The 25764-nt window shown below is 42.4% G+C and overlaps 1 protein-coding gene across 1 annotated transcript in view; it reads right to left on the minus strand.

Annotated features, from left to right (window-relative positions):
- Window positions 1-6356: 6356 nt before the first annotated feature.
- LOC306925268 (protein S100-A1-like) overlaps window positions 6357-25764 on the minus strand; it is a 30703-nt gene continuing 11295 nt past the window's right edge. The window contains exons 2-3 of the mRNA XM_079503995.1: window positions 13330-13451; window positions 6357-6561 (exon numbers count right to left, since the gene is read on the minus strand). Coding sequence (XP_079360121.1) covers window positions 6406-6561; window positions 13330-13449 — 276 coding nt within the window. The 5' untranslated portion in view covers window positions 13450-13451 and the 3' untranslated portion in view covers window positions 6357-6405. The remainder of the gene's footprint in view (window positions 6562-13329; window positions 13452-25764) is intronic.

The raw sequence follows: 25764 nt of genomic DNA on the forward strand, positions 1-25764 counted from the left end.
ATATATTCCATGAAACAAATATTTCCCATTAAAAAAACACTGATGTGCAGCAATGCATGGCCACTTGAGGCGATCTTCTTTAATTTTCATCACGACTTTAAAAAAGAAGAATCGGAAAAAAAGTCCATTGTGGGTGTATGGGATCACTCAATCACTAAACACAGGTGAAATTGACCCAAACACCTGCCTTTAGAAAAAGGCAGGGATGTGGGCAGGGAAATGTATATACAGTTGGGTGCCACCGATATTGTCCCTTATCATTTGACCCATTTAGGCCTGACCTCAACATTTAAAAAAATCCTTCTAAATCCTCCAGTTTTCTGAAATAAATATTTTCACGATTTAAAAAAAATAGCAGACCTACAAGCTCGTAGCGCGCCACTCGGTGGCGCGCTATGAGCTTGTAGATCTGCTATTTTTCAATAGCTAAATTATAACATAATGTTTAAAACACCAAAAGGGGTTCCCGCCCAAAATGGGTTAACTGTCCTTTTGCGCAGATCACGCAAACCTCAGCAAAAAGAAAAGGACAATATCGATGGCCTCCAACTGTATACGTAGTGATATAAGAATATGTATGGACTAGAGTACTGCTTTCAGAAGTAGGCGTATGGTGGAAGGAATTTACATTGAAAACGTGAAGAACCCCAAGAGACTGAAAATGATGCTTATGATATTATTGAAGAAATAAACAAAGGCAAAAACAATAACAGTTCGGATATGAAACAAAGTCAATTCAACCCCAAAAAGTCAAGGTCAAAGTCAATTGTTCACTGTCCTCTTTAGAGGATCAAAGTCATTTCAAGGTCAGAGGGGGTATTGTGAGGCAGTGTGTTTGTGAATGAATGGTGTAGTTTAGGTGTGTGTGTGTGTGTGTGTGTGTGTGTGTGTGTGTGTGTGTGGGGGGGGGGGGATGTGTGGATCAGAGGTCCTATAGAGCGTCGCAGTCCCGCCCCCTCGAGAGACCCGGAAAATAAATCCCCATTCATTTTCCTCATACTTTTCAAAAAGTATTTATTTAAAGACGTTTACGCAACTCTTGTCGTGACAAATCATGACATTAAACACAATGTTTTGGGCCAAACAAAGAATTAGAAAGTAGAAAAAAACAGCAGGTTACAACACTTTTTTTTGTTTTTGTTTTTCTTCTTTGTAATTATTTGTTTGGTCCAAAATATTGTGTTTGTTGTCATGACTTGTGACGACTCGAGTTGGCTTCGTACGACACTTAAAAGGTCTTTAAATAAATACTTTGTGAAATGTCTATGGGGAAAATGCATTGGGAATTATTTCCTGGGCCTGGCGTCGTCATGAAAGGGGGCGGGACTGCGACGCTCTATACTGTCCTGGTATAGGACTAAAACAGGTGTCGTCTCTTATCTGGGAGTTTCATGGAATATAAAGGGAAAAACCTGGCAATTCAGTTCAGTTCAAGTTCCACAGCTCATCCAGTTCAGTTCACCAGTGTAGTTTGGAGGTCTAAAACCCAATGTTGATCAGTGTTAATTGTAATGAAGAGTAACACGTTTTAACCCTGTAAGCCCCATGCATCGATGCTTTTTAGCAACATGCTTTTTTTTCTCCACCTAAACATCATCATTGATGTTCATTCTTTAGTCTTGCAATGCCATTGGTCATGATATTTGCATATAAATACCCCCCACAGAGGCAGAACTTCACACAACTTCAAAATCTCTGGACAATTTTTTATGAAAATTGACCTATGACCTTTAACCTTTAACCCTGATAAAAGTAAGTAAAATGCATGTAATGTATATATTTTTTGTGATCATTAGAATGTATTATTGTGAAAGATATCCCCCCACATGTAAATTATTAATTTATTATTATTATTTTAATAATTATTATAAATGTGCATAACATTTGCATAAAACTTTTAAAATTTTAACATAATTTCCTCTGTAAAGTCCTAGTAGTACAAAGTAGTAGTACGGTTGAAATCTCTTTTTCGCAAGTAGAAATATAACCGGCCTGAAGAAGGGATGTGCACCTCAGACAAAGTGCTGTGCTTTATACTAGGGTGTGGTGGTGGTGGTGGTGATTGCTGATTATAATTAATCATTATTATGATTAATTATTATAGGTTATACAGTTTATTACCGGATCGTTTCGAGGAAGCAATCTGATTGATTGAAACTGCCTTCTAGCCGTGGTTCAAACGAGCACCACTCCACACCTAATCAAAACAAAGAATTCAGCTGCTCTGTTTTCCCAGAGCGCAGCCAACTCGGTGGCTAGGCTAGCTAGTTTCTTGGGACATCTGTGGTCGTAGTGACTACATCTGTCATTCAAAAAAATAGTTTTTAAGGGTTTTAAGCAGGGCCGCTTTTTGGGTAGTGCGAATGGTGCCGCCGCACAGGGCCTCGCATGCGCGAGGCCTCGCGCTAGGCAGTTTTTTTTCCCCCGTTTTTTTTAAGAAACAATAATCGCATCGCAGCCCGTTCCGTCGCAGTTGATTTTTCACCTATTTAAGCCTAAACTGCGGTCGGTTTGGAGCCGCCCCCCCTCCCCCCCAGGGGGGCCTCCGACGGCCGCGCGTCGCCTCCTCCTCCCAACCGGCGGTCACTTATTCATCCTCCCGTTAAGCAACACCCGGCCGTCCGGTCGTGGGGCCCCCTGTTGTCCCCCTTTGCGCTGCGCAGTGCCGTGCTAGCTTGCGCTGCAGAATTAGAGCAGATCTACAAGCTCACAATGCGTTGCAGCGCGACGCGTTGTGAGCTTGTAGATCGGCCGCGGCACCTCGCAACGCAGTCGAATAAGCCTATCTCACAGAATTTCCCCGCCCCCCTTAATACGCCCCCTTTCGGGGTTAGTGGTGATAGCGTGACGTCACTCCATAGACGCTTCATGTTAACAGAGGTAATTTAAGAAGTCTACAACTTTTGTTTTCTCAAGGTAAGGTTTGTTCTATCTGTTCGAGCTGATTTACCATATTGTTTGCTTCATAATAATATTGGTCTGTCACATTTTTACATTAGAAAATGTACTTAGATTCTCCAGAGAAAAAAACGTGTAAATGCTCATGTTAAAGTCACCACTATTTACCGGAAGTGGGCGTGAAAAACGGGCTGTGAGATAGGCCTATTATACACACAATGGAAACGAATAAAAACAAGTTGAACACATGTAGGCTAGTTGAGCGCACAACCGCTCCCGCTCACAAACAAAACGACTCGTCACTCGAGTGAAGTGAAAAGGTATGCTGTCATGTCATGTAGGACTGTGTGTGGACAAAAAAGGTTTTATTTCAAATAATTACGCATGGACCGACGACCTCTCTCTCTCTCTCTCTCTCTCTCTCTCTCTCTTTCAGTCTCTCTGTCAGTCCAGTCAGTCAGTGTCATGATTTCACAATTTTCTAATTTAATTTTGAATTTTGATCGATCACAAACTGTCTGCAGGCAATCAAGCAAATGTGATAGTTAATATTTATAACAAATAGGAAAGTGAAGGCAAAAGTAAGTATTCATTAATTAATTCAAAAAATTTGCGTGCGCGTTCGCATTTCTCCCAGACGCCTCTGGTTTTAAGGGTGACTGTTGTATAATTGCAATATTACACTCGAGGGTGTGGTTTAACGTGATTATTGCCACTTCAGTGATGCTTGCGGAACTCGACTACGTCTCGTTCCTGACCGCATCAATGTCGTGGCAATAATCACGTTAAACCACACCCTCTTGTGTAATATTGCTTAATTCCAAACTGGTGTGACTGAGTGACTGAGTGACTGAGTGAGTGAGTGAGTGAGCGGTGTGATGAGCTTTGAACTGATGTAGATGGTACAAATACAATACAAATACAGACTTAAGGGCTCCATTTTCGTCACCGCTAAACCCCTTATCCCTAAACTTCTTTGCCTTTTTTTCTATTTTGAAAAACATTTTTGAATAGTTCAACTAGCCAATCTACATTGACGTGTTGTGAGCTTGTAGACTGGCCATTTTAACGATTAAAAAATGTTTTGCAAAATAGTAAAAGAAGGCAAATAAGTTTATAATAAGGGGATAAGGGGTTTAGCGGTGACGGAGCCCATACAATTATAAACCTGGGTTACAGAAACAAACCTACCTTTATATGATGTCACTGAGCATCATGGCGGTACTGAAAGACCCACCCACTTGAGACATCAGCAACATTATAAAAATTACAAAAATATAATTATTGTCCGGGTGAAAATCACCCGTGTTTGGTGTTCTAGGGCTAATGCAAAACATGCTTAAAACCCCATACTGTATTTCTGACAGAGCATTTATTTTCTCTCAGCTTTCCCGCTGGCCAGAATCTGTCCATGGTGTGAAGAGAATCCTTTTATTCTCCTCCTCCGCACGCACGCACGCACGCACGCACGCACGCACACCTGGAGTATGATGGGCGATAATGCAGCTTAATGGAGGATATACAGCCAGATATGATACGATTGTAATGCTTTTATTGAGGTGAAACCCCAGTAACCATAATGTACTTTGTATCGATGCTTGCTTCGCCAGGAATAGGCTATAGCCCTGCAAGCTAAAGTGGAGTATAAAGAACTGATACATATACATTCCTTGATATCACATCTACCTACAGCCTTACAACAAGTAAGACGCGCAAACGCGGGAAGCGAACGCAGCTCGTAAATTGCAATAACAACAATTAGAATAAATTACGTACTTTTTAAGGTTTTTTTTTAAGTTAAGTTTTTTTAAATTAAATGTTTTTTCAAGTTATTTTTTTTGTGTGTGTATGTGTGCGTGCGTGTTTCTTTTTTAGGTTTTTTTTTAAAAAGTTTTTTCTTTAAGTTTTTTTTAAGTTAAGTTTTTTTTAAGTTAAGTTTTTTGTGTGTGTGCGTTTTTCCTTTTTAAGTTTTTTTTTTAAGTTAAGTTTTTTGTGTGTGTGCGTTTTTCCTTTTTAAGTTTTTTTTTTAAGTTAAGTTTTTTTTTAAGTTAAGTTTTTTTTTAAGTTAAGTTTTTTTGTGTGTGTGTGTGTGTGCGTGCGTGCGTGCGTGCGTGCGTGCGTGCGTGCGTGCGTGCGTGCGTGCGTGTGTGTGTGCGTGCGTGCATGTGTGTGTGTGTTTTTGTGTGTGATACAGCTGCGCCCTCTGGTGGTGGGCGGGTGGTGTTACAGCGTGACACACAGACACACAGACACACACACAGACGTGATCTGCTGGGTCTCATAGTAAATGCTCACTGCGTTCGCAATCACTGCGTTCGCAATTACCATGTGTTGTGAGCTTGTAGATTGTTTTGTTACTTTTGTTGGGACTAAAATGACTAAGTATAAGAAATTCATTCAAAAAATATTCTGTTGCAAGTAAAAGATCTGCATTCAAAATATGACTTTAATAAAAGTACAAAAGTATTGGCATGAAATATACTTACAGTAGCAAAGTACAGGTAGTACAGTATAGTAAGTAGGCTATAGTAACTTGTAGATATGGCTATTTTATTTCTCCAAATAGATGCTTTTTGCCTCTGCGATGCAGTGGAGTGTAAAGTATCAAAAATGGAAATACTCAAGTAAAGCAAAAGTATGTAAAAACTGTACTTAAAGTGACACTTGCCAAAACATAATATATGTTAATTAGAAGATTTTGAACACATTCCTGGGTGTGTGTAATATGTGGTTTGAGATATTTTAGATTATAGCAGTGTCCTGGGCTCACTTACTTCCTGGACTACGTTGTCTCAGTAAGTCCCCCTATCCACAAGGAGGAGCAGTGCACCAGAGCATTATGGGAATTGTAGTCCAGGAAGGAAGTCAGCCCCAGTGTCCATGACATTATGGACACTTTGAAATACTAAAAATATCTAAAACCACATATTACACACATAAAAAACCCCCAAGGAAAGTGTTCTAAATCTTCTAAACACATATATTGTTTTGGCTAAAAGGGTGAAATGTCCCTATACTGTCCATACGGTTAAGTACAGTATATGCATTTTATGACTTTACACAAGTAGATTGAAGGTTTGTTCTGGGTGGTGAAGACAGGATCCATCTTGGCACAACATGGTGACCAGCACGAGAGGAGGTGGTCTAGGGCAGTGGTTCTCAAACCTTGCCATGTCAAGGAAGGACCCCATACAATGACACATAATAGCCCCTGAACCCCCATTTGAAAAGATATGCCAGGGACCATCATAAGAGGACGCCCCAGTTTGCAATGCATTATAGGCTACGGACCCCCCCCATTTAATTGCATTTGTACCTCTGGTACCCCGATTTATATTTTAAGACCAATGTTAAATTTAACTCTGAGCGTGTGGAACCCTGTATACTCTCTGAGTTACAGACACGAGGGTCCATTTTTGGTTCCTAACTATCTTTCATTTAGCTGCATATTGGGGACCCCCTGGAACTCCCCCCAAAGGACCCCTCCCCACTTTGAGAAGCACGGGTCTAGGGAGCAGCAGCGTTCGCTCCGCTGCTGATCTGGCTCATGGAGCCGGCCAGGGCACCAATCAGGCGGAGGTATTCCTCAAAGTCCACCTTCCCGTCGCCGTCCTCGTCCAATCCCTGCCTCATCTCGTTGACCGCCGAAGAGTTGCTTGTGTCCTGATGACGGACGGACGGGAAGTCAGACAGGCAGACAGACAGACAGACAGACAGACAGACAGACAGACAGACAGACAGACAGACAGACAGACAGACAGACAGACAGACAGACAGACAGACAGACAGACAGACAGACAGACAGACAGAGAAGGGAAGAGCAGTTAATGTATTTTTCCAATTTTGCTTTAAACACTTAAGCGCTAGCATGCATGATTGGCCCTATTCACTGGGGGCCCAGAGCGAGAGAGAGAGAGAGAGAGAGAGAGAGAGAGAGAGAGAGAGAGAGAGAGAGAGAGAGAGAGAGAGATGGCAATTTCAGCACCATGGACAGCGACCCAGCGACACTGAGCTTGGCATGGTCTTACTGTTTGGCAGTATCTAGGGTCATTATGAATAGATACAATATGATATCCATACATTAGAGGTGCCCACACTTTTTTGACTTGAGAGCTACCAGCTCAACGAGATATACCCACCAAAAAAAAAAAAGATGCCATTGCTGAAATTAGTTTAACAATGTACCTGACGGGGCTTTGGAATAGCAGTGCTGGCATTTTACATAGAAGACAAACGCACTTGGAATGGGAAATAGAGGGGGAAATGGAATTGATTGTTTTTTTCGTATATAACTTTGTAATGCTACTGACATTTGTGCGCAACATTCTTGAAAACAGTTTTTCATATATTTAAATGATATATTTTTTTAGGGTCATGTGGTCTACCTGCACAGCTACCGGTAGATCACGATCTACCTTTTGGGCACCCCTGCTATACATAATACGGTATATGACATCAAGGACAGAGTCGTCCCCTTGTGTTTTGAACAAGGACAAAGGGCCCATGGAGACAGAGGGCCCTATTTTATAGGGGTGGGACGATATGTCGATATTGCAATATATCGCGATATATATCGCTGCCATATTTATATCGTATCGTTATTAGTAGTACTAGGCTACCCATTGTTGTGGACAGACAAGTTGTGGACACGTTCCAGTCAGTGTTTTACTGTTTGGAGGAGGCCAGATTCATGTACTTATTGGGTCAGTTTGTGACAGAAAAAATCTTTTACGATTTTGGAATAAATACACAATTCCAGATTTTTGCCTTTTTTATGGTTATTCGTTTTAATTTTCAGTTACAGATATCGTGATATATCGTTGATGAAATCTCTCGCAATAAATCGAACATCGCAATATACCGCCTATCGTGACATTCTCATTATCGAGGGCCTATAATATCGCCACAGATATCGTATCGTGAGGTATACCCATATCGGCCCAATCTTATTAGGCTTTTTTTTTGGTACATTTTAAAATAGTCTACACACACCTAATAAGATTAGCATAAAGAATAAGACGGCGGCGCGCAAGATAGATGACTTATATTGGATCTCTTGCGCAAGATACGGCCCGTGCAGAGAGAGAGAGAGAGAAAGAGACACTCACATAGGTCTCGACACCGACATGCAAAGCTCTTGAACTTGAACCGAGCTGTTGAACTAGCCTTGGCAGGCTGAGGGGAAGATCCACCGCAAGAACACAAAGTGTCATGTTTGTTACAGCAGGGTGTCACAGCACATGTACCGAGACATGGGGTTAATCGTCAGTCGGTCACCCATCTGCACCCGCTCACCTTGTACAGCATGGGTATATAGCGTCGCAGTCCCGCCCCCTTTCATGACGACGCCAGGCCCAGGAAATAATTCCCAATGCATTTTCCCCATAGACCTTTCAAAAAGTATTTATTTAAAGACGTTTACGCCGACGTTTACAAACAACAAACATTTTGGGCCGAACAAATAATTACAAAGAAGAAAAACAACAACAAAAAGTGTCGTTTTCTTCTTCTTTCTAATTATTTGTTCGGCCCGAAAGCTTGTGTTTGTTGTCATGATTTGTCACGGCAAGAGTTGGCTTTGTACGAGGCTTAGAAGGTCTTTAAATAAATACTTTTTGAAATGTCTATGAGGAAAATGAACGGAGAATCATTTCCTGGTCCAGGGTAGGAGGCGGGACTGCGACGCTCTATAGCCAGGGCTAACTGTCTGTCACCCATCTGCACAGTGGTGGAACCAGTGTTGTTTTTGGCAGCACATTTTTATTTTAGTTTATTCATTAGTCTTTGGGCTGAAACTGACTTAGTTTTAGTCATATTTCAATCATCTGTGATGTCTTAGCGTTAGTCTAGTTTTAGTCGACTAAGTGTCGTGCGATTTCAGTCGACTTACATCTACAGTTGATTTAGTCGACTAAAATGTGTTTTGGCGGGCCTTGATGCCGTCGTAATGACTGTTTTTTACACTTGCTGAAAATAGCCGATCTACAAGCTCACAATGCGTAGCGCTGCGACGCATTGTGAGCTTGTAGATCGGCTATTTTCAGTACGCAAACCAATCGTAAAATGACTTATACTGGATCTCTTGTCCACTAGTCCCTTCCTAGCATTTTGGTCTAGTTTTTAGCTGTTGACGAAATTGTCAATATATTTAGTCTTAGTTTTAGTCACCATAGCTTAGTTTTCATTTAGTTTCCATTTCGTTTTTGTCAGTGAAAAAAGGTAGTCGACTTCGGAGTTCGGCTACTTTCACCGTTTGCTTTGTCCTAATGTTGGTGATAAATAACGCTACATTTATTTACGTTGGCCAGACCGGGCGGGGAGGAAGGACGCCTCATCTCTGAGCAGAGCCACATGGGCACGCATGCAACTCAAGTTACACCTATTTCCTGTTAATAACCTGGGTAAAATGTGCAGCATTGGGAGTTAAATGGGAGACACTTTATTGTGAAGGGACGGCAGGATGAGGAGAGGTGTTGTTGCTGCGTAATTGTTCGAGAGTAATGGCTGCGAGCGATATTGAACAGTCAAAACTATGTGTCAATACGCCTGTATCAACAGCATAATTATGTCATAATTATGTCGGGGCCTCATTTGGTCATGCAACGGGCCTCCAGGTTCCTAAGGACGCCCCTGTACCTATGCATACATGCTGTACAAGGTGAGTGGGTGTATGAGCATGTATGTATGTATAGGTAGAGCTAACTGTGTCACCCATTTGCACCCACTCACCTTGTACATGCATGCATGTAGCGTTGTAGCCAAACGGACACTTTGCTTGCACTAGTGTTGTTTTTGGCATTCTATTTTAGTTTAGTCATAGCCTTTGGAATGAAACTGAAAACTTTAGTTTTAGTCACATTTTAGTCACCTGGAATGTTTTAGTGTTAGTGTAGTTTTAGTCCACTGAAATGTTGCTGAAAATAGCAGATCTACAAGCTCACAACGCGTTGCAGCACGTCGCAGCTTGTAGATCGACAATTTTCAGCATGCAAGCACGTGTATAATGACTTATACTGGATCTCTTGTCCACTAGTCCCTTCCTAACATTTTAGTCTAGATTCTATCTGTTGACGAAATTGTCAATACATTTAGCTTAGTTTTAGTCATAATAGCTTGGTTTTCATTTAGTTTCCATTTAGTCTTCGTCGGTGGAAAAAGGTAGTCGACGAACATTGTTCGTCTTAGTTTTAAAGTCGACCAAAACAACACTTTGCTTGCACACACGTGCATTTGACTTTAAAACGTGTGATACCTTTTACTTAGGGTTTAGGGTTAGGGTCTTCCGCCGTAGTCTGAAAACCCACCTTTTCAGACTCCATCATGGCCCATAGCACTTACCCTACCCCCCTTAGACAGCACTTCTTAGACTTATATAGCATTTGAAACAGACTTATAGCATGTCATGTAGACAGCACAATAAGTGCATTGTATGTAGTCATAGCACTTCATAGTATATATGTACAGCATAGTATAGCATATATGTATAGTTTATATGTATAGTGTCATTATATAGATATGTTCTAGTTATAGTTTATATGTATAGTGTCATTATATAGATATGTTCTAGTCACGTTCTTAGCTTACGCATGTTTCACGATAAATGCATTTTACATATGTGATGTATTCCCATGCTTTTTGTTCTTGCTTAATGTAAGTCGCTCTGGATTAAGAGCGTCTGCTAAATGCCTAAATTGTAAATTGTACGAGTGATTAACTATAGTAGGAAACATGTTTGTATATAGTTAATGACTAAATAATGACTAAAATTAATAATGACCGATAATGGACGTCACACACAGCATCCGGACAAGTTGCAGTTGCAACCGTGGACGTCTGTGGGCCAGGCACACCAGCGTCACTCCAATCCGCACCAAACTCGGCAGCAGATCGGGCTATAGCTATAGTTCTGGGGGGCGAAACGTGATGTGCAATTAACCGAGTATAAATCAGCAGAGATTAAAATAGGGTGCCCTAAATGCAGTTTATAGTTAAGGAACGCAATACAACACTGACCTCTGCATCCACGGGATGCACTACTGTACTACTGTACTGTTTTGTATTCTAGTTTATTTTGCTAGCTTTAGTTATAATAATAATTTCTTCTTCTGTTTTCTACATGAATATAACCACATTATAACCATATAAAATGAAATGGGAGTTAAATGCTGCAATATGTAAAAACAAAAATCTGACTCCTAATGTTGTTGAAGTGGGACTCATAAAATGTCCCTGGATCTCGGGACTCATTACTTGAAAACCTATTTACATCACTGAATCAGGCATGAGACTTACATTTCTCCTTGCCATTAGTCTACTTCAGGAAAGTGTGTCAGAGAGCTGCTGTCAGTCTGTCCATCTGTATGTCTGTGAATGATGTGTGTGTGTGTGTGTGTGTGTGTGTGTGTGTGTGTGTGTGTGTGTGTGTGTGTGTGTGTGTGTGTGTGTGTGTGTGTGTGTGTGTGTGTGTGTGTGTGTGTGTGTGAGAGAGAGCCGGTGGAGCTCAGATGTCACCGTGTGGAGGAACGCAGCGTCCCTCCTTAACACATTCAGGACGGGAACCCCTTGGTGTTTTAAGCATTATGTTATACTTTAGCTATTGAAAAATAGCAGATCTACAAGCTCGTAGATTTACAAGCTTGTAGATGTACAAGCTCGTAGCGCGGCACTCGGTGCTTGTCGGAGCTTGTAAATCTGCTATTTTTTATCTTTCACAGCGAACGTTTTTAACTCAAATCTTTGCTTCTGGTGGGTCCCTGGAACTACATATTTTCAGATGGGGGTCGGCGGTCAATTACACATCATTTTTGGGGGTCCTTGACATGAAAATGTTTGAGAACGACTCACATAGAAAACTGTCAGGATTTAGAAGACATTTGTAGAATTGCATCTGTGTCATTTTACATTTTAGCTGAAATGGAACATACGTTTTTTTCTTCTTCAGAAAACTCGTAGGATTTAGAACGGTGGTTTAGAACAACGGTTCTCAAGAATTGCAGATATACAAGCTCAGGGCGTGTCACTTTGTGCAGCGCTGCAAGCTTGTACATCTGCTATTTTCTTTTTAATCGTGAAATCTTGAATTAACTCACTCAGTGCCACAGGACGCCTTATGACGCCTCCCCCTTAAAACAGATATGAGGTTTCGCGGCCCAAATACATATCATTTTGGGAGCCGCATTGACATGAAAAGGTGTGAGAAGATTTAGAAGGCATTTCGTAGAATCGGGCCTAAGGTCTAAATGGGTTAAGATACTATCTTGCACTCACAACGTGCATCAACCTATCAGGTTTGGACTGTTTAAAGGAGCATTCAGTGATTTGGGTGATTTGGAAAACCACCCAGTCAGCCCCGGTAACAAAATGTGCACATGCACGCACTACAGTGGGGGGAAGTGCAACAGGCCAACAGCATGTGCACCAAGGCCCGCCCCCACTCGATCATGATTGGAGGAAGGCCCCTCTCATCCTGATTGGATGAAGGCTTTGCCACCCGCCACCAAAACTGAAACTATAGGGTTTTTTTTACCCCAGGGGCTCACTGGGGACAGGGAGGAACTCCTTATATGGTCAGCACACTCTATAGTAGGGAGATTTATCCAAAAAAGAAAAGAAAAAATAAGTGATATTTGAATGAAGTGAAATAACTGAATATACCTTTAAGCCAGTGGGGGATGGGGTGGGGATGGGGGGGAGTATTGGGGACATATTGGGCCACATTTGCACATGTTCTGATATTTTCAAAAATTGTGGAAATAGCCGAACCCAGTTAGACCTGAGCTCGATTCTACAAAATGTCTTCTAAATCATGACAGCTTTCTGAAAAACCCTATGTTTATATATGTCAGTGGTGCTCAAACTATTTCTTGTCAAGTACCCCAAAAGTTATCTGTATTTGGCCTCCGACCCCAATCTGAAAATATGTTCTTCCGGGGGGGAGCAAAGATTTGAGTTAAAAATGTTCGCTCTGAAAGAATATATATTCCAAATGTGCGCCACATTTTCACAATATTTTTCAAAAATAGCAGACCTATACAAGCTCGTAGTGCGGCACTCGCTATGAGCTTGTAGATCTGCTATTTTTCAATAGCTAAAGTATAACATAATGCATGGTTCCCGCCCAGAATGTTAAGTAGGCTACCGTCCGTACCTCAAGTAAAAATGCTTAGTTACTGTCCACCACTAGCCAGATTCCAGCAACTTTACATAAAAGTGTGTGTGGGGGGTCCTTTGAATTTGCCTTTGAGATCACCGCCCAATTCCCTGGGCAGAGACCATGTCAGTCAGTCAGTCAGTCAGTCAGTCAGTCAGTCAGTCAGTCAGTCAGTCAGACAGACAGACAGACAGACAGACAGACAGACAGACAGACAGACAGACAGACAGACAGACAGACAGACAGACAAGACAAGACAAGACTAAAATGATTATTCTTACAGCCATGATGTTGGAAAACTGTGATTTGACCAGCTTGTTAAAGTCCTTCCGCCCCAGACCGTCTTTCCCCTTGGAGGCTTTCACGTACACGCTCACCAGTGTCTGGATGGCTGACTCCATGTCTAGAGAGAGAGAGACATAGAGAGAGAGAGAGTGAGAGAGAGAGAGAGAGAGAGAGAGAGAGAGAGAGAGAGAGAGACACAGACTGTTAACGGAATGTACAGCATTTGTGTTATTGTGTATATCTACAATGGACCACAATGGAAACAGTTTGTTAGACAGTCCAACAGCCATCGGTACGACAACACCGCCGCTCCCGTCATGCGCTGCCGGTTACAACTAACCAGTGGCAGGTTAAAACCATAGAGTATTAAAAGGATAGAGACTGAACCGGAGCGACAGCCCCCGCTATTAATTTCAGTGGAAGTTGCTCAGTGGCGCTTTGAAGTAGCCTGGCTAATAAGCCAGACTCAAATCACACTGTCGTGTGGTATTTGAGTCTGGAGATGCTGTGTATGGATCTTGTTTCCCGGGGGGCGGGTTCAAACATTTTCTCTTTGACGCAATTGGTCAGAGCTACTGTCAGTCAAAGGTCTCAAGCATTGAACGTGCACTGTACCAAAGCCCGCCCATATTGCATACCGTGTCCCGATTGGCCACACCAGTTCTCTGGTGTAGGAAATGGGTGTACAATTGAGCCTCTCCAGACCGTAATCCGCCGGCAGGCAATTTTTTTTGCCAACGGCTGATTCGGTCTGGCTTATTAAGCTTTGAAGCACCCGGAAGAACCGTCTACTTCCGCGTATTTTTCCGATTTGGACACCAAAATTTGGTGTCCAAAATGCGGAAGTGCAAACAGGCACTCAATGTTAAACCCCAGCTGCTGCACAGGGTTTCCTCATCATAACTCCACGGGTCCGCCTGCAGTCCCACCTCTTACCACTAGGGCCGAGCGCCTCAACGTTGGAGAGCCTCACTGGGGGCTTGGTTAAAACTAATCCATGGCTCCCGACATGCGCTGCCGGTTACAACTAACCCGTGGTAGGTTAAAACTAACCCGTGGTTAGGTTTAGGGTTTGGGTTTTGGGGTATAGGGTTGTCGGACTCATGACTGTAGGACTGTTAGTACTTCAGACCAAACGCATACATGCACCCAATGGAAAAAACCCATCTGGTTTTTTTGTTTTTTTGTTTGACACGTTGCATGCTACTTAGAAAAATGGTTGCCTGGAATTGTCTGAGGGGAAAGTTTAGAAAATGGCCTGTAAAGTATGGCCACCATTGACATCCTAAGGCAAAGATTTTCTAGATTTCCTTTTGCTTTAAGTAGCATGCAACAGTTATTCAGGATATATTGAATCAGCTGAGTTTAGTTTTCTTGCAATTAGTTTGAGGTTGATCCTCTATTTTCCATGGATTTCCTGTACTAATGAGTACAGGATTGATCAGTCTTGTGGTCTTGTAGTTTGTGAAAAATAAACTAGACACACACACACACGCACGCACAGTCGCACACACACACACACACACGCGCACACACGCACCCACGCGCACACACACACACACACACACACACACACACACACACACACACACACACACACACACACACACACACACACACACACACACACACACACACACACACACACACACACAGGGGGGGTGATAAAAAACATCATCTCCGGGCCCCGCGGCGTCTTCCGCCAGGGCCGTGTGCATACATGGCCGCGGGTGAAAAAGCAAAGCCATTTGGACAGAGTGGAGTCTCTGTTGAAGCATCCAGAGGAAAGATGAGCCGCGCGCGGTGATGTCGTCGGTAAGTAAGACGAGGAAGAAGGAGAGAGACAGCCGAACAGATGGGGTCAAGCCCCCGAGGTAAACACAAAGATGCACTTCCACACCTAATTATCTAATTATCATTCTGCCCCCCCCCCCCCCCCCAGGGCCAGGTGCGGGTTTAGGGTAAACAGAACGATATGCGCTGCGCCACTAATGACCTTAATTATCATAACCTTTCCACCCCGCGCTGCACTTAATGGGCGGATCCTTTACCGAGGAAGGCTTGCTTTTCAACTGTATATATACTGTAGCATTCTCTGCCACCATCTTTTAAATGGGGCTTACGTTTTACGTCATGGCATGGCTGTGGGGGCCAAGCCATACAGTAGATGTGTGTGCACGTGTGTGTGTGTGTGTGTGTGCACGTGTGTGTGTGTGTGTGTGTGTGTGTGTGTGTGTGTGTGTGTGTGTGTGTGCGTGCGTGCGTGCACACACATCTACTGTAGATATGACTTGGCCCCCACAGCCATGCCATGACGTAAAACGTAAGCCCCATTTAAAAGATGGTGACAGTTGAAAAGCAAGCCTTCCTCGGTAAAGGATCCGCCCATTAAGTGCAGCACGGGGTGGAAAGGTTATGATAATTAAGGTCATTAGTGGCGCAGCGCATATCGTTCTACGCACGTGCGTGCGTGCGTGCGCACGCCACCTGTACACCTTGGCTTTTAATTCCGTTTGAGAGTTCTGTGTTTTTCTGTGGCTTTGTTGTAATGTGTCCTTTTTCTACTGTGTGGTTTGTTGGTGTCTTTTGTATTAGCTTTATAGTGTATTTAGCTTTTAACTTTCTGTACAGCACTTTGTAAACCTTGAGTTGTGAAATGTGCTATATAAATAAAGTGGATTGGATTGGATTGGATGTATATACTCTCAAATAGATACATAAATGATGTATCTATTTAAGAGTAACATTTAAAACGTTCCTTAAAGATAACAAAAAATAGAGGTCAGATTCAGCCTATAGACCATGTGTTGTTTATTAATCACAATGTTAGTTGCTTGCTGTTGCTTTATATAATGTAGGAGCATGTATTGTATATGGAACCCTAAAATGGTCATGTGAGACAAGGAAATGGTTCTGCGAAACCTATACAGCAACAATGCGGCCCCCTTTCACACAGCTGCAGCTAATTAACGAGTCCATTTGATGTAGATCTGCGAATGGCTGAACGAGCACTGACTGACAGTATTCCCGATGCTCGATGACTAATATGCGCCTAAATCAAACGTGCCCCCTATTGATTTAATTAGCTACAGCTGTGTTCAGCTTGTTATTAAGGCACATCTGTGAAAAGGGGCCAGAGGGTAAAGTCAATTGCTGCATGATGAACCCAATTGTACCATAAATACACTAGCATGACTGAAGTAAAATCAGACAGAATTAAATGTGCTGACATCATCACAGTTTGGCAAGTTGCTATGGCCAAATTTAGCCCAATGAGTGTTTTTATGCAAAACTAATGCTTGGAATGGATTCAGCATCATGAAAACCCCATAGTTTGATATGTCACATGCTACTTAAAGCATAAGGAAATTTAGAAAATATTGCCATATAATAGGATGTCAATGGTGGCCATTTTCAGGCCATTTTCAACACTTTCCCCTCAGACAATTCCAGGAAACTTTTTTTCTGTTATTCAGGATATATTGAAGATGCAAAATCAGTTGAGTTCGTTTTTTTTGCAATTAGTTAGAGGTTGATCCTGTATTTTCCATAGATTTCCTGTACTATAAGGAAGGATATGCAGTGTGGTAGTATAGGCATTATAAGGGTTAACCTCAAAGAAATTGCACTCTTTCAACTTTTTTTTGTTTCATAAATATGTTAGCAACAACATATGACGTGTCAAACTAGGGGGTTTTCATGATTCTGAATCATGAAAACCCCCTGAATCAAGCATTCGTTTTGCATGATAAACACAAAATGTGATGGTTATCACTATAGGGATTCGCTTCCGATCTGATCCCGATACCTACATTTCTGTGTAAGCCGATACCAATACCGAATACCGATACCAAGGTTGTGACCCCATGTTGTGTTGCTATCTAGCTATATATCTTGTGTTTATAGCAGACTCCTCACTCAAATATGCACTTGCAGTTTGGGCAAAGCACTTCCGTCCACTCCTGCACACACCTGTGGCTGGCTCCCTCATTAACCCATTTAGATCTGAGGACGATTCTACACATGTTTTCTGAAGAACCTTATGTTTCTATAGCAGTGGTGCTCAAACATTTTCATGTGAAGGACGGCCAAAAATATACGTAATTGGCTGCCGAAACCCATATGAAAATATGTTGTTCCAGGGACCCCCCCCAGAAGCAAAGATATGAGTTAAAACGTCCGCTGTCAAATAATATATATATTCAAAGATTTGCGCCCACATTTTCAACATTTTTCAAAAATATCAGATCTACAAGCTCGTAGCGCGGCACTCGGTGCCGCGCTACGAGCTTGTAGATCTGCTATTTTTCGATAGCTAAAGCCCATTCTGGGCGGGAACCCCTTTTGGTGTTCTAACCCTTCTGGACGAGAACCCCTCTTGGGGTTATGTACACTACAGTATTCAAAAATGTAAAAACTTTGATACTACTATATAAATATTTGACATTTTTCAGAAAGCTTAGGTCAGGATTTAGAGCGCTTTTAAGAATCGGCCTCAGTCCAAAATGGGTTAAAACACCAAAAACAGCAAAAAAAAGGGGTTCCCGGCCAGAACGGGTTAAGGCCTGTGTGTATTTACATGCCAGCTCACATCCTCCGCTGGCTGCCACATTGTTCTTTAGCTACGGTATGACTCAGTGTGGGTCAGATTCCGTTACCCATGTTTCCATTTGCCTGAGTCCTGTTTCAGGTTCTGCATCGTATACTGTTCTGTTCTGTTCTGTTCTGTTCTGTGTGCTGTTGGCCCCCGCTCTTACGTCAGTGACACTCGCTTCTGTCTGTTTTATACCGGTGGTTTGGATGTCTTTTCCTGTTTCCTTATTTTTGGATTTCTCTTTGCTTGTAGTTGCTCTTGGTTCCCGGCGACGTCATGGATGGATTAAAGGTCCATTTGGTTCCATTCGTACATTGCCGGAGTCAAATTATAAACACTTGTGATCTCAAAGAGATGCATCCTAACCGGGGTCCTTGAAATGACAGAAGGTTGAGAGTCACTGCTGTATTGGATTTTGGACCATTGAATGTGACTGCCTGAGTTGGATTGCTGTTGCACTTTCACCAGGATATATAGCGAAGAACAGTGAAGGCCCTTAGCAGGCTCTATTCAGAGCTCATCCCCTCAGCTCTGAACACAGGCTGTTCCCTTCTGGCCTTCGCCTAAAGGTCCCAGGGGCCACTAGTAATAGATATAAATTGTCCTTCGTGCCTCTATCTATCCAGGCCTTAAATGCCGACATGAGGAGGAGGTAACTTTGTTGCTTCTTGTATGTATTAATATACAACTGTTCTTGCACTGTGATATTAATTCCAATGCTACACTGATAACTTGAACTGCCATTCTGTTTTTTATTGTTTTTATGTGTACCATGTTGTATTTTATGTGATTCGTGTTGTCTGCCTGTTTATGATGCTTGCCGTATACACCAAATCGCCCCTCTGAGACAAACAAATAAATGAACCTGAACCTGAACTTGAACCTGTTGTTTGTACATTGTTGGACTACAGCTCAGCATTCAACATAATTTGTTCCTGCCATGTAAGCTCGACACAAAGCTCAGCCTGCGTCCGACCGCGTGCAACTTGACGCAGCTGGCTTCCTGATGAACCGCCGCCAAAAGTGGCGCGAACGGGAAGCATCGCGTCAGACCCTCTGACCCTCAACATCGGAGCCCATCAGGGCTGCTAATTGGGTCCTCTCTCTCCTCCAAGCTGCTCCGATGTCATCATCACACATGCTGACGACACCTCAGCGGCGGCGGCGGGGGCCAGGTTGTCGACGCCCGGCGATGCTGCCAACAACAGGGACGGGGTGGGTATGTTGGGGGTCAGATCGACTGTCACTGCCTGAGTGCCAGCTGGGAACAGCCTTGGCTGTCGACGTCAACGAGACACCCGGGTTAAGCAACTTTGCATTTGGAGACGTGCCACTATAGTTGATTCATGATGACTTTACGTTTTATGTATGTGATGTAATTGCCATGCTTTTTGTTCTTTAACCCATTCTGAACGGGAACCCCTTTTTGAGTGGTGTAAACCACTCCTACAACTGGCTTTGTTAGTCTGTCTGTCTGTCTGTCTGTGCTCAAAAAATGAGCACGGTTGCTATGGTCACCCAGTTCACACGGGTGTAAGACCTTACACCACTCAGTTCACACGGGTGTGATTTTTGTACTTATACTTAACTTTAGCTATTGAAAAATAGCAGATCTACGAGCTTGTAGGTCTGCTGTTTTTTGAAAAATCGTGCACATGTGGCACACATCTTTGAATATATATTCTTTCAGAGCGAACGTTTTTTAACTCAAATCTTTGCTTCTGGGGGGGGGGGTCCCTGGAACTACATATTTTCAGATGGGGGTCGGCGGCCAATTACATATCATTTTGGGGGTCCTTGACATGAAGACGTTTGAGAATGGTTTTTCAAAAAACTGTCAGGATTTATAAGACATTTGTAGAATCGTTCCCAGGTCTAAATGGGTTAAGCAACTTTGAATTTGGAGACGTGCCACTATAGTTGATTCATGATGACTACTTTTTATGTATGTGATGTATTGCCGTGCTTTTTGTTCTCGCTTAATGTAAATCGCTCTGGATTAAGACCGTCTGCTAAATGCCTAAATTGTAATTGGATAGTTCCACCAGAGGGCCACATTGCATAATGCAAAAAAGAGATCTACAAGCTCAAAACGTGTCACACTGCGTTTTGAGCTTGCAGATCTGCTATTTTTGCTATATTTGAATTGAAATCCAGATTATTATTATTTTTTTCATCATTAAACCTTGTTTGTTTTTGTCGCATTCCTATAAAGCCAATAATTTGATGACCGGCGGAGTGGACTCGTATTCAGCTTCACCCCGCTGATGGCTGCTCAGATGTTTTATGTTGTGTCTTTCTGCAGGGACACTTCAACACAGGGCCACTATATTTCAGTCACTCCAGAGGGGCCACAGTGCATATTACTGTCGTAGCAAAAATAGCCGATCTACAAGCTCAAAACGCGTCGCAATGCAACACGTTTAGAGCTTGTAGATCGGCTATTTTTGCTATATATTTGAATTGAAAACCTGAATATTTTTTTTGCTATTTGAATTGGAATTGATTGGATGGAATTTAGTTATAGTTATGTTAACTTTATGAACTGTTAACATAACCATTTTGACACAAAAAGACTAACATTTTAATACTAGTCATTAACTCTTTGAGCGTTTCAAGGATTTCTATATAGTAGGTAGACTTCTCTATGGCAGAATGGCGTTTTTTGAATGATTTATTGAAAATTCTCTGTTGTGAATGTGTGACAACGAAAGACCTAAAGAGAAAGCTTGACTTGTCTGCTTACAGGAAAAAAATGAACTGAGTTGATAAAATGTTTAGTTCTTGTGTTGGAAGCCATTTAAAAGAGCCTGCATTTACACTGTTTTCTGTTTCTAGGACAACCAAAAAAAGTTATGCCCGGTTGAAGTTTTATTTTCTAAATAACTTTTTTTCTGCTGGGCGTACATAGCCATGCAATATCTCATTTTAAAGGGTGAGTTGTCTAGTTCAATTAAAATAAAATAAAAAGTTTCTCACATGTACCACTGTAGATATTTTGCCATCTATAAATAGCATGGTCAGTCATGATCAATCTGACCTATCCAGCTAAAAGTCCCCATAGCTCTGAAATTGGAACATCATATAAACTCAATTATTTTTTGGGGTAAAATTAGACATTCTAACGCACATTTTGATATATACCATGTTTACATAGTCTTACCAGTACCTTGTCTATTCATGCATGCATCTCAAAAACCTGTTATGAAGAAACACAGTTTTGATAAAAAACACATCCAAGGACATTGTTTTGATATGACTTGGTGCCCAAGATATGTATCAAAATATAGACTTGAATGTATACTGTATTATAAAAAAGAAATTGAGTTATTACCATCTACCGTTACAGAGTAAATCACAGTTGAAACTTGCTTAGTCATATACAATAAACCTCACAATAGTGAACAAAATAGTCATGACAGGTCTAACTCATTGTAAAAGCGTCTTTTATTTTTTACGACTACTAACATAATAAAATGATAAATATTACAGAAAATAAATAGGCCTACATACAAAACAGTTACTCCTCCCCTAGCTCTGATCCATAGCTCTAAATGCGCATTTAGAGCTATGGATCAGAGCTACTCCTCCCAAATGTCCCCAAACCCAGTCCTTGACGGTGTGTGTGTGTGTGTGAGTTAACCTGACTCCGCCATATGGGGCAGCAGAGTGTACACTGTGTTCCCCCCTCCTGCTCCCATCTGGGAACTCTCAGGCAGACTTGATGCCCGGACACAAAACGGCCTGGCCAATCAGCAGCAGCTTCTAGCAACTTCTAGCAGCAGCTTCTAGCTGCTGCTGATTGGCCAGGCGGTTTTTTGGCCGGGCATCAAGTCTGCCTGAGAGTTCCCAGATGGGAGCAGGAGGGGGGAACCCAGTGTACTCTCTGCTGCCCCATCTGGCGGAGTCAGGTTATGTGTGAGTAGGCTAAATAAAACAAAAACTGCCCCCCCCTGAAATGAATGAATGAATGAATCCGGTTCAGTGTCGGAGAACGCCATCGCAGTCTTGACTCTTCATCCTCCTCATCCTCCTCATCTGATGCCAGTTCTAAATATATAAAAAGAAATAAACATTTTAGCTGTAGTCAGTGCACGCTACTATTACATGGCGTTTTACCCGGCTGCTGGCGATCAAATGATTTTATTGTGCAGTGTCTTTGTGGGCCGAGTCGTGGCATGAAAAATACAAATAGATGCTTGTATAAGTAGTATCACGATAAAATAATATGGCGACGTTAGAATGAAACACCAATGAGTGATCGCTGGTAATGTAGCTAGCTGCCCAGGGTATATCCAGCACCATTGCGTCGCAATCATCCAGCAACATTGGTACTGGCTATTGCCCGGGCTTGTGGCCCGGCCAATAGCCAGTACCATTTGTGCAGCGTTTGTTAGCAACTACTACTAGCCAACAGCCAGTGGAATGTGGTGACGCGATGGTGCTGGATATACGCTGGGCAGCTACATTAGCCGCGATCACTCATTGGTGGTGTCATTCTAACGTCGCCATATTATTTTATCGTGATACTAATTATACAAACATCTATTTGTATGCCACGATGCCACGATTCGGCCCACAAAGACACAGTACAATACATTCATTTGATCAGATGTTTTTGTTAGCTACGTCGATCACCTATAGTACCGACCCTTGTTATATATTCTCCGACTATGCCTGTCACGATGACTAAACCAGTTAGATCTATCCATATATGGTTCTACCACATCTATCTGATATCAGCACTAGGTCGGCTCGGGCCAAATATAGGGATCGTCTTACTAGACATGTCATATTAGGGCATTTTCGAATACAATAAAATTACCTTTTAGCGAAGGCATCAGCCTTGGTGGTAACTCCGGTGGGGAGAAGAAAAAACATTGCACACGTGTAATCCGCGAGGGTGGATGTTGCAGCCCGGCCAACGGTCTGGGACTGGAGAATGCCTCTGGACACGGATGGATCATTTTTCAGATTGTTTTTTTTGCGGCGACTGCAAACCTGGCTGAAAAACTCTTCCTCCAGTGCCCACCTCGGAGGAGTCAACCAACCCCCCTGTTCACTGGGGGCTGGGCGTCAGTTTCCAATAGGAAAGCATACACGTGTGTCACGTGACACGGGAATTCTGGGAAATGTAGTTGATATTTATGCTCAATAGTCTATACAGAGGTGCGGACCGAATTAATATATTGGTATTAATAAAAAAAGAGAACTACGGAAAATCACGTACAGGGCAGAAAAGACTAATGCAAAACTCCACGTGTTTTCCAGTAGTAATCTGTCTAAGGGTTAAAGGACCACTTCACCACTTTTCAACCTATCTTCATATACTAGGTCAGGGGTGGGCAACTTTGACGATGGAGAGGGCCACAATATTTCCACACTCACTCCCTAGGGCCATATATTAATGTCGTAGCAAAAATAGCATTTTTATGTAATTTAAAATGCCTTTAATTATACTTGTGTTGAAGCAATGAGCTAAACCAATATTATATCAGTATTCTGACATTAACCTGAGGGCCACATTAAGTGAAGGTGGGGGCCGCATGTGGCCCCCGGGCCGCCAGTTGCCCATGTATGTACTAGGTCCTCACTAATAATCATGATAAAATGGCACGATTTTTTTCTACTCAGTCTGTGTCTCATAGGAGGGCTGTGGGCAGTTTAGAAACTGTCTTCCAGTGACATCATCATTAGGCAGATTGTTTTTTAAACAAGATTTTTTTACAAAAATGTTTAGATTTTCATTATCGTGAGAACGATGGCTTCCATTTTCACATTGCAACTTTTCAGGACTAGAAAGCCTGCAGTTTCTATTAGCTTGTATTCCCCATCGATGATGTCACTGGAAGACGGTTTCTGAACTGCCCACAGCCCTCCTATGAGACAAAGACTGAGTAGAAAAAAATTGCGCGGTTGCGTGATTATGAGTGAGGACCTATTATATGAAGATAGGTTGAAAAGTGGTCCTTTAAATCATTTAACAATAACATTTTAATACTAGTCATTAAGTGGTAGTCATTTAATACTAGTCATGAAGTAATGAAAGCGGGTTTGGAATTGTAACAGCTGAAATCAATACTATATCAGTATTCTGATATTAACATGAGGGCCGCATTAAGTGTAGGTGGGGGGGCCGCATGTGGCCCTCGGGCTGCCAGTTGCCCACCCCTGCTTCAACACATGCAGTAGAAGTTGAGCAACTGCATGGCTCCACTACTGCATTGCATGGACTGTTTTCTGACAGAAACAGGCATCAAGTATGGGCAGTGGCGTGCACAGACATTTAGAGGGGCAGGTGCTCAAGTTAAAAAAGGGCACCTTGTGCAGCGCGTGGAACCGGCCGGTTGCCTTAATCCATTTTGGGCGGGAACCCCTTTTGGTGTTAGCATTATGTTATGCTTTAGCTATTGAAAAATAGCAGATCTACAAGCTCATAGCGCGCCACCGAGTGGCGCGCTACGAGCTTGTAGGTCTGCTATTTTTGAAAAATCTAAAAAATAAAAGGAAAAAAAAACGTTTTTTTTCCCGTTTTTTTTCCAAAAGGGCACATTGCCAAAAAGGCAGGGGGTGCTCTAGCACCCCCTAGTGTCTATCTGTGCACGCCACTGAGTATGGGTCAGCTCTGCTGCGGTGTGCAGGCCTACAGCTGCTGGCTTTCATCTGCTATAGCCGCGGACCGCAACTCACTTATTTACGAGGGTGTCACTCAGACCTCGGACGCGCCCATTTTGCCACATGCAGCTATGTGTCACCCCCCGAAATTGTGACCGCTTCTGAACGAGGCTTTGAAGTCATTGAATTTTTTTTCATTTTCGTTTTTCTTTTTTCATGTCATGTGAAAGCAGTGAATCATTGCTTCAAATTGACTTGATATTGGTGGTTCAGTTTGGCCCACCAGTTTTGGAGATATGACTTATAGAGTAATGTCTTGCAGAGGTTCACTTCTGTCGACTCTAACATTACACTATAGCTACATGATGTTTAAGCATTTATTTCATATTTACATGTCGATTTCAGCTCTATTTCAGCTTTATTTCAGCCATGCTCTAGTACAGGGGTTCTCAACCCGTGGGTCGCGACCCCTCGGGGGGTCGCCAAATTATTTTAGGGGGTCCCCAAATTATTAAAAAAAAAAAAAAAAAAAGATTTTCTTTGGATTTTTTTTCATGATTTTTCAAAAATAGCAGACCTACAAGCTCGTAGCGCGCCACTCGGTGGCGCGCTATGAGCTTGTAGATCTGCTATTTTTCAATAGCTAAATTATAACATAATGCTTAAAACACCAAAAGGGGTTCCCGCCCAAAATGGGTTAAGGTTATTGTAGCAGTCAATTTATATTGGGGGTCGGGAGGGGGCGGGGCGGGGGTCCCGAGATATTGCCAAAGCATTTCCGGGGGTCCCCGGCCAAAAACGTTGAGAACCCCTGCTCTAGTATGTGAAGAGTCTGCCTGTGCTATTAACAGTGAACAGTAAGGGCTCCATTTTCGTCACCGCTTATCCCTATAAACTTCTTTGCCCTTTTTTTACTATTTTGCAAAACATTTTTGAATAGTTAAAATGGCCAGTCTATAAGCTCACAACGTGTCAATGTAGATTGGCTAGTTGAACTATTCAAAAATGTTTTTAAAAAGAGTAAAAAAAAAAGGCAAAGAAGTTTAGGGATAAGGCGTTTAGCGGTGACAAAAATGGAGCCCAAAGTCTGTTAAACGCCCCACTGTCCCAGTAGTTGTATAGCACAATAACTTACTGCTGTGAGACAATAGCCTTAATTTTGCACATACTGTATCCACCCCTGCTGCTACCTACAGTAACTACCTGTATACTTTACAATGTT

Source organism: Electrona antarctica (genome assembly GCF_951216825.1).
Source record: "Electrona antarctica genome assembly, chromosome: 6".
In the NCBI taxonomy this organism is placed as follows: domain Eukaryota; kingdom Metazoa; phylum Chordata; class Actinopteri; order Myctophiformes; family Myctophidae; genus Electrona; species Electrona antarctica.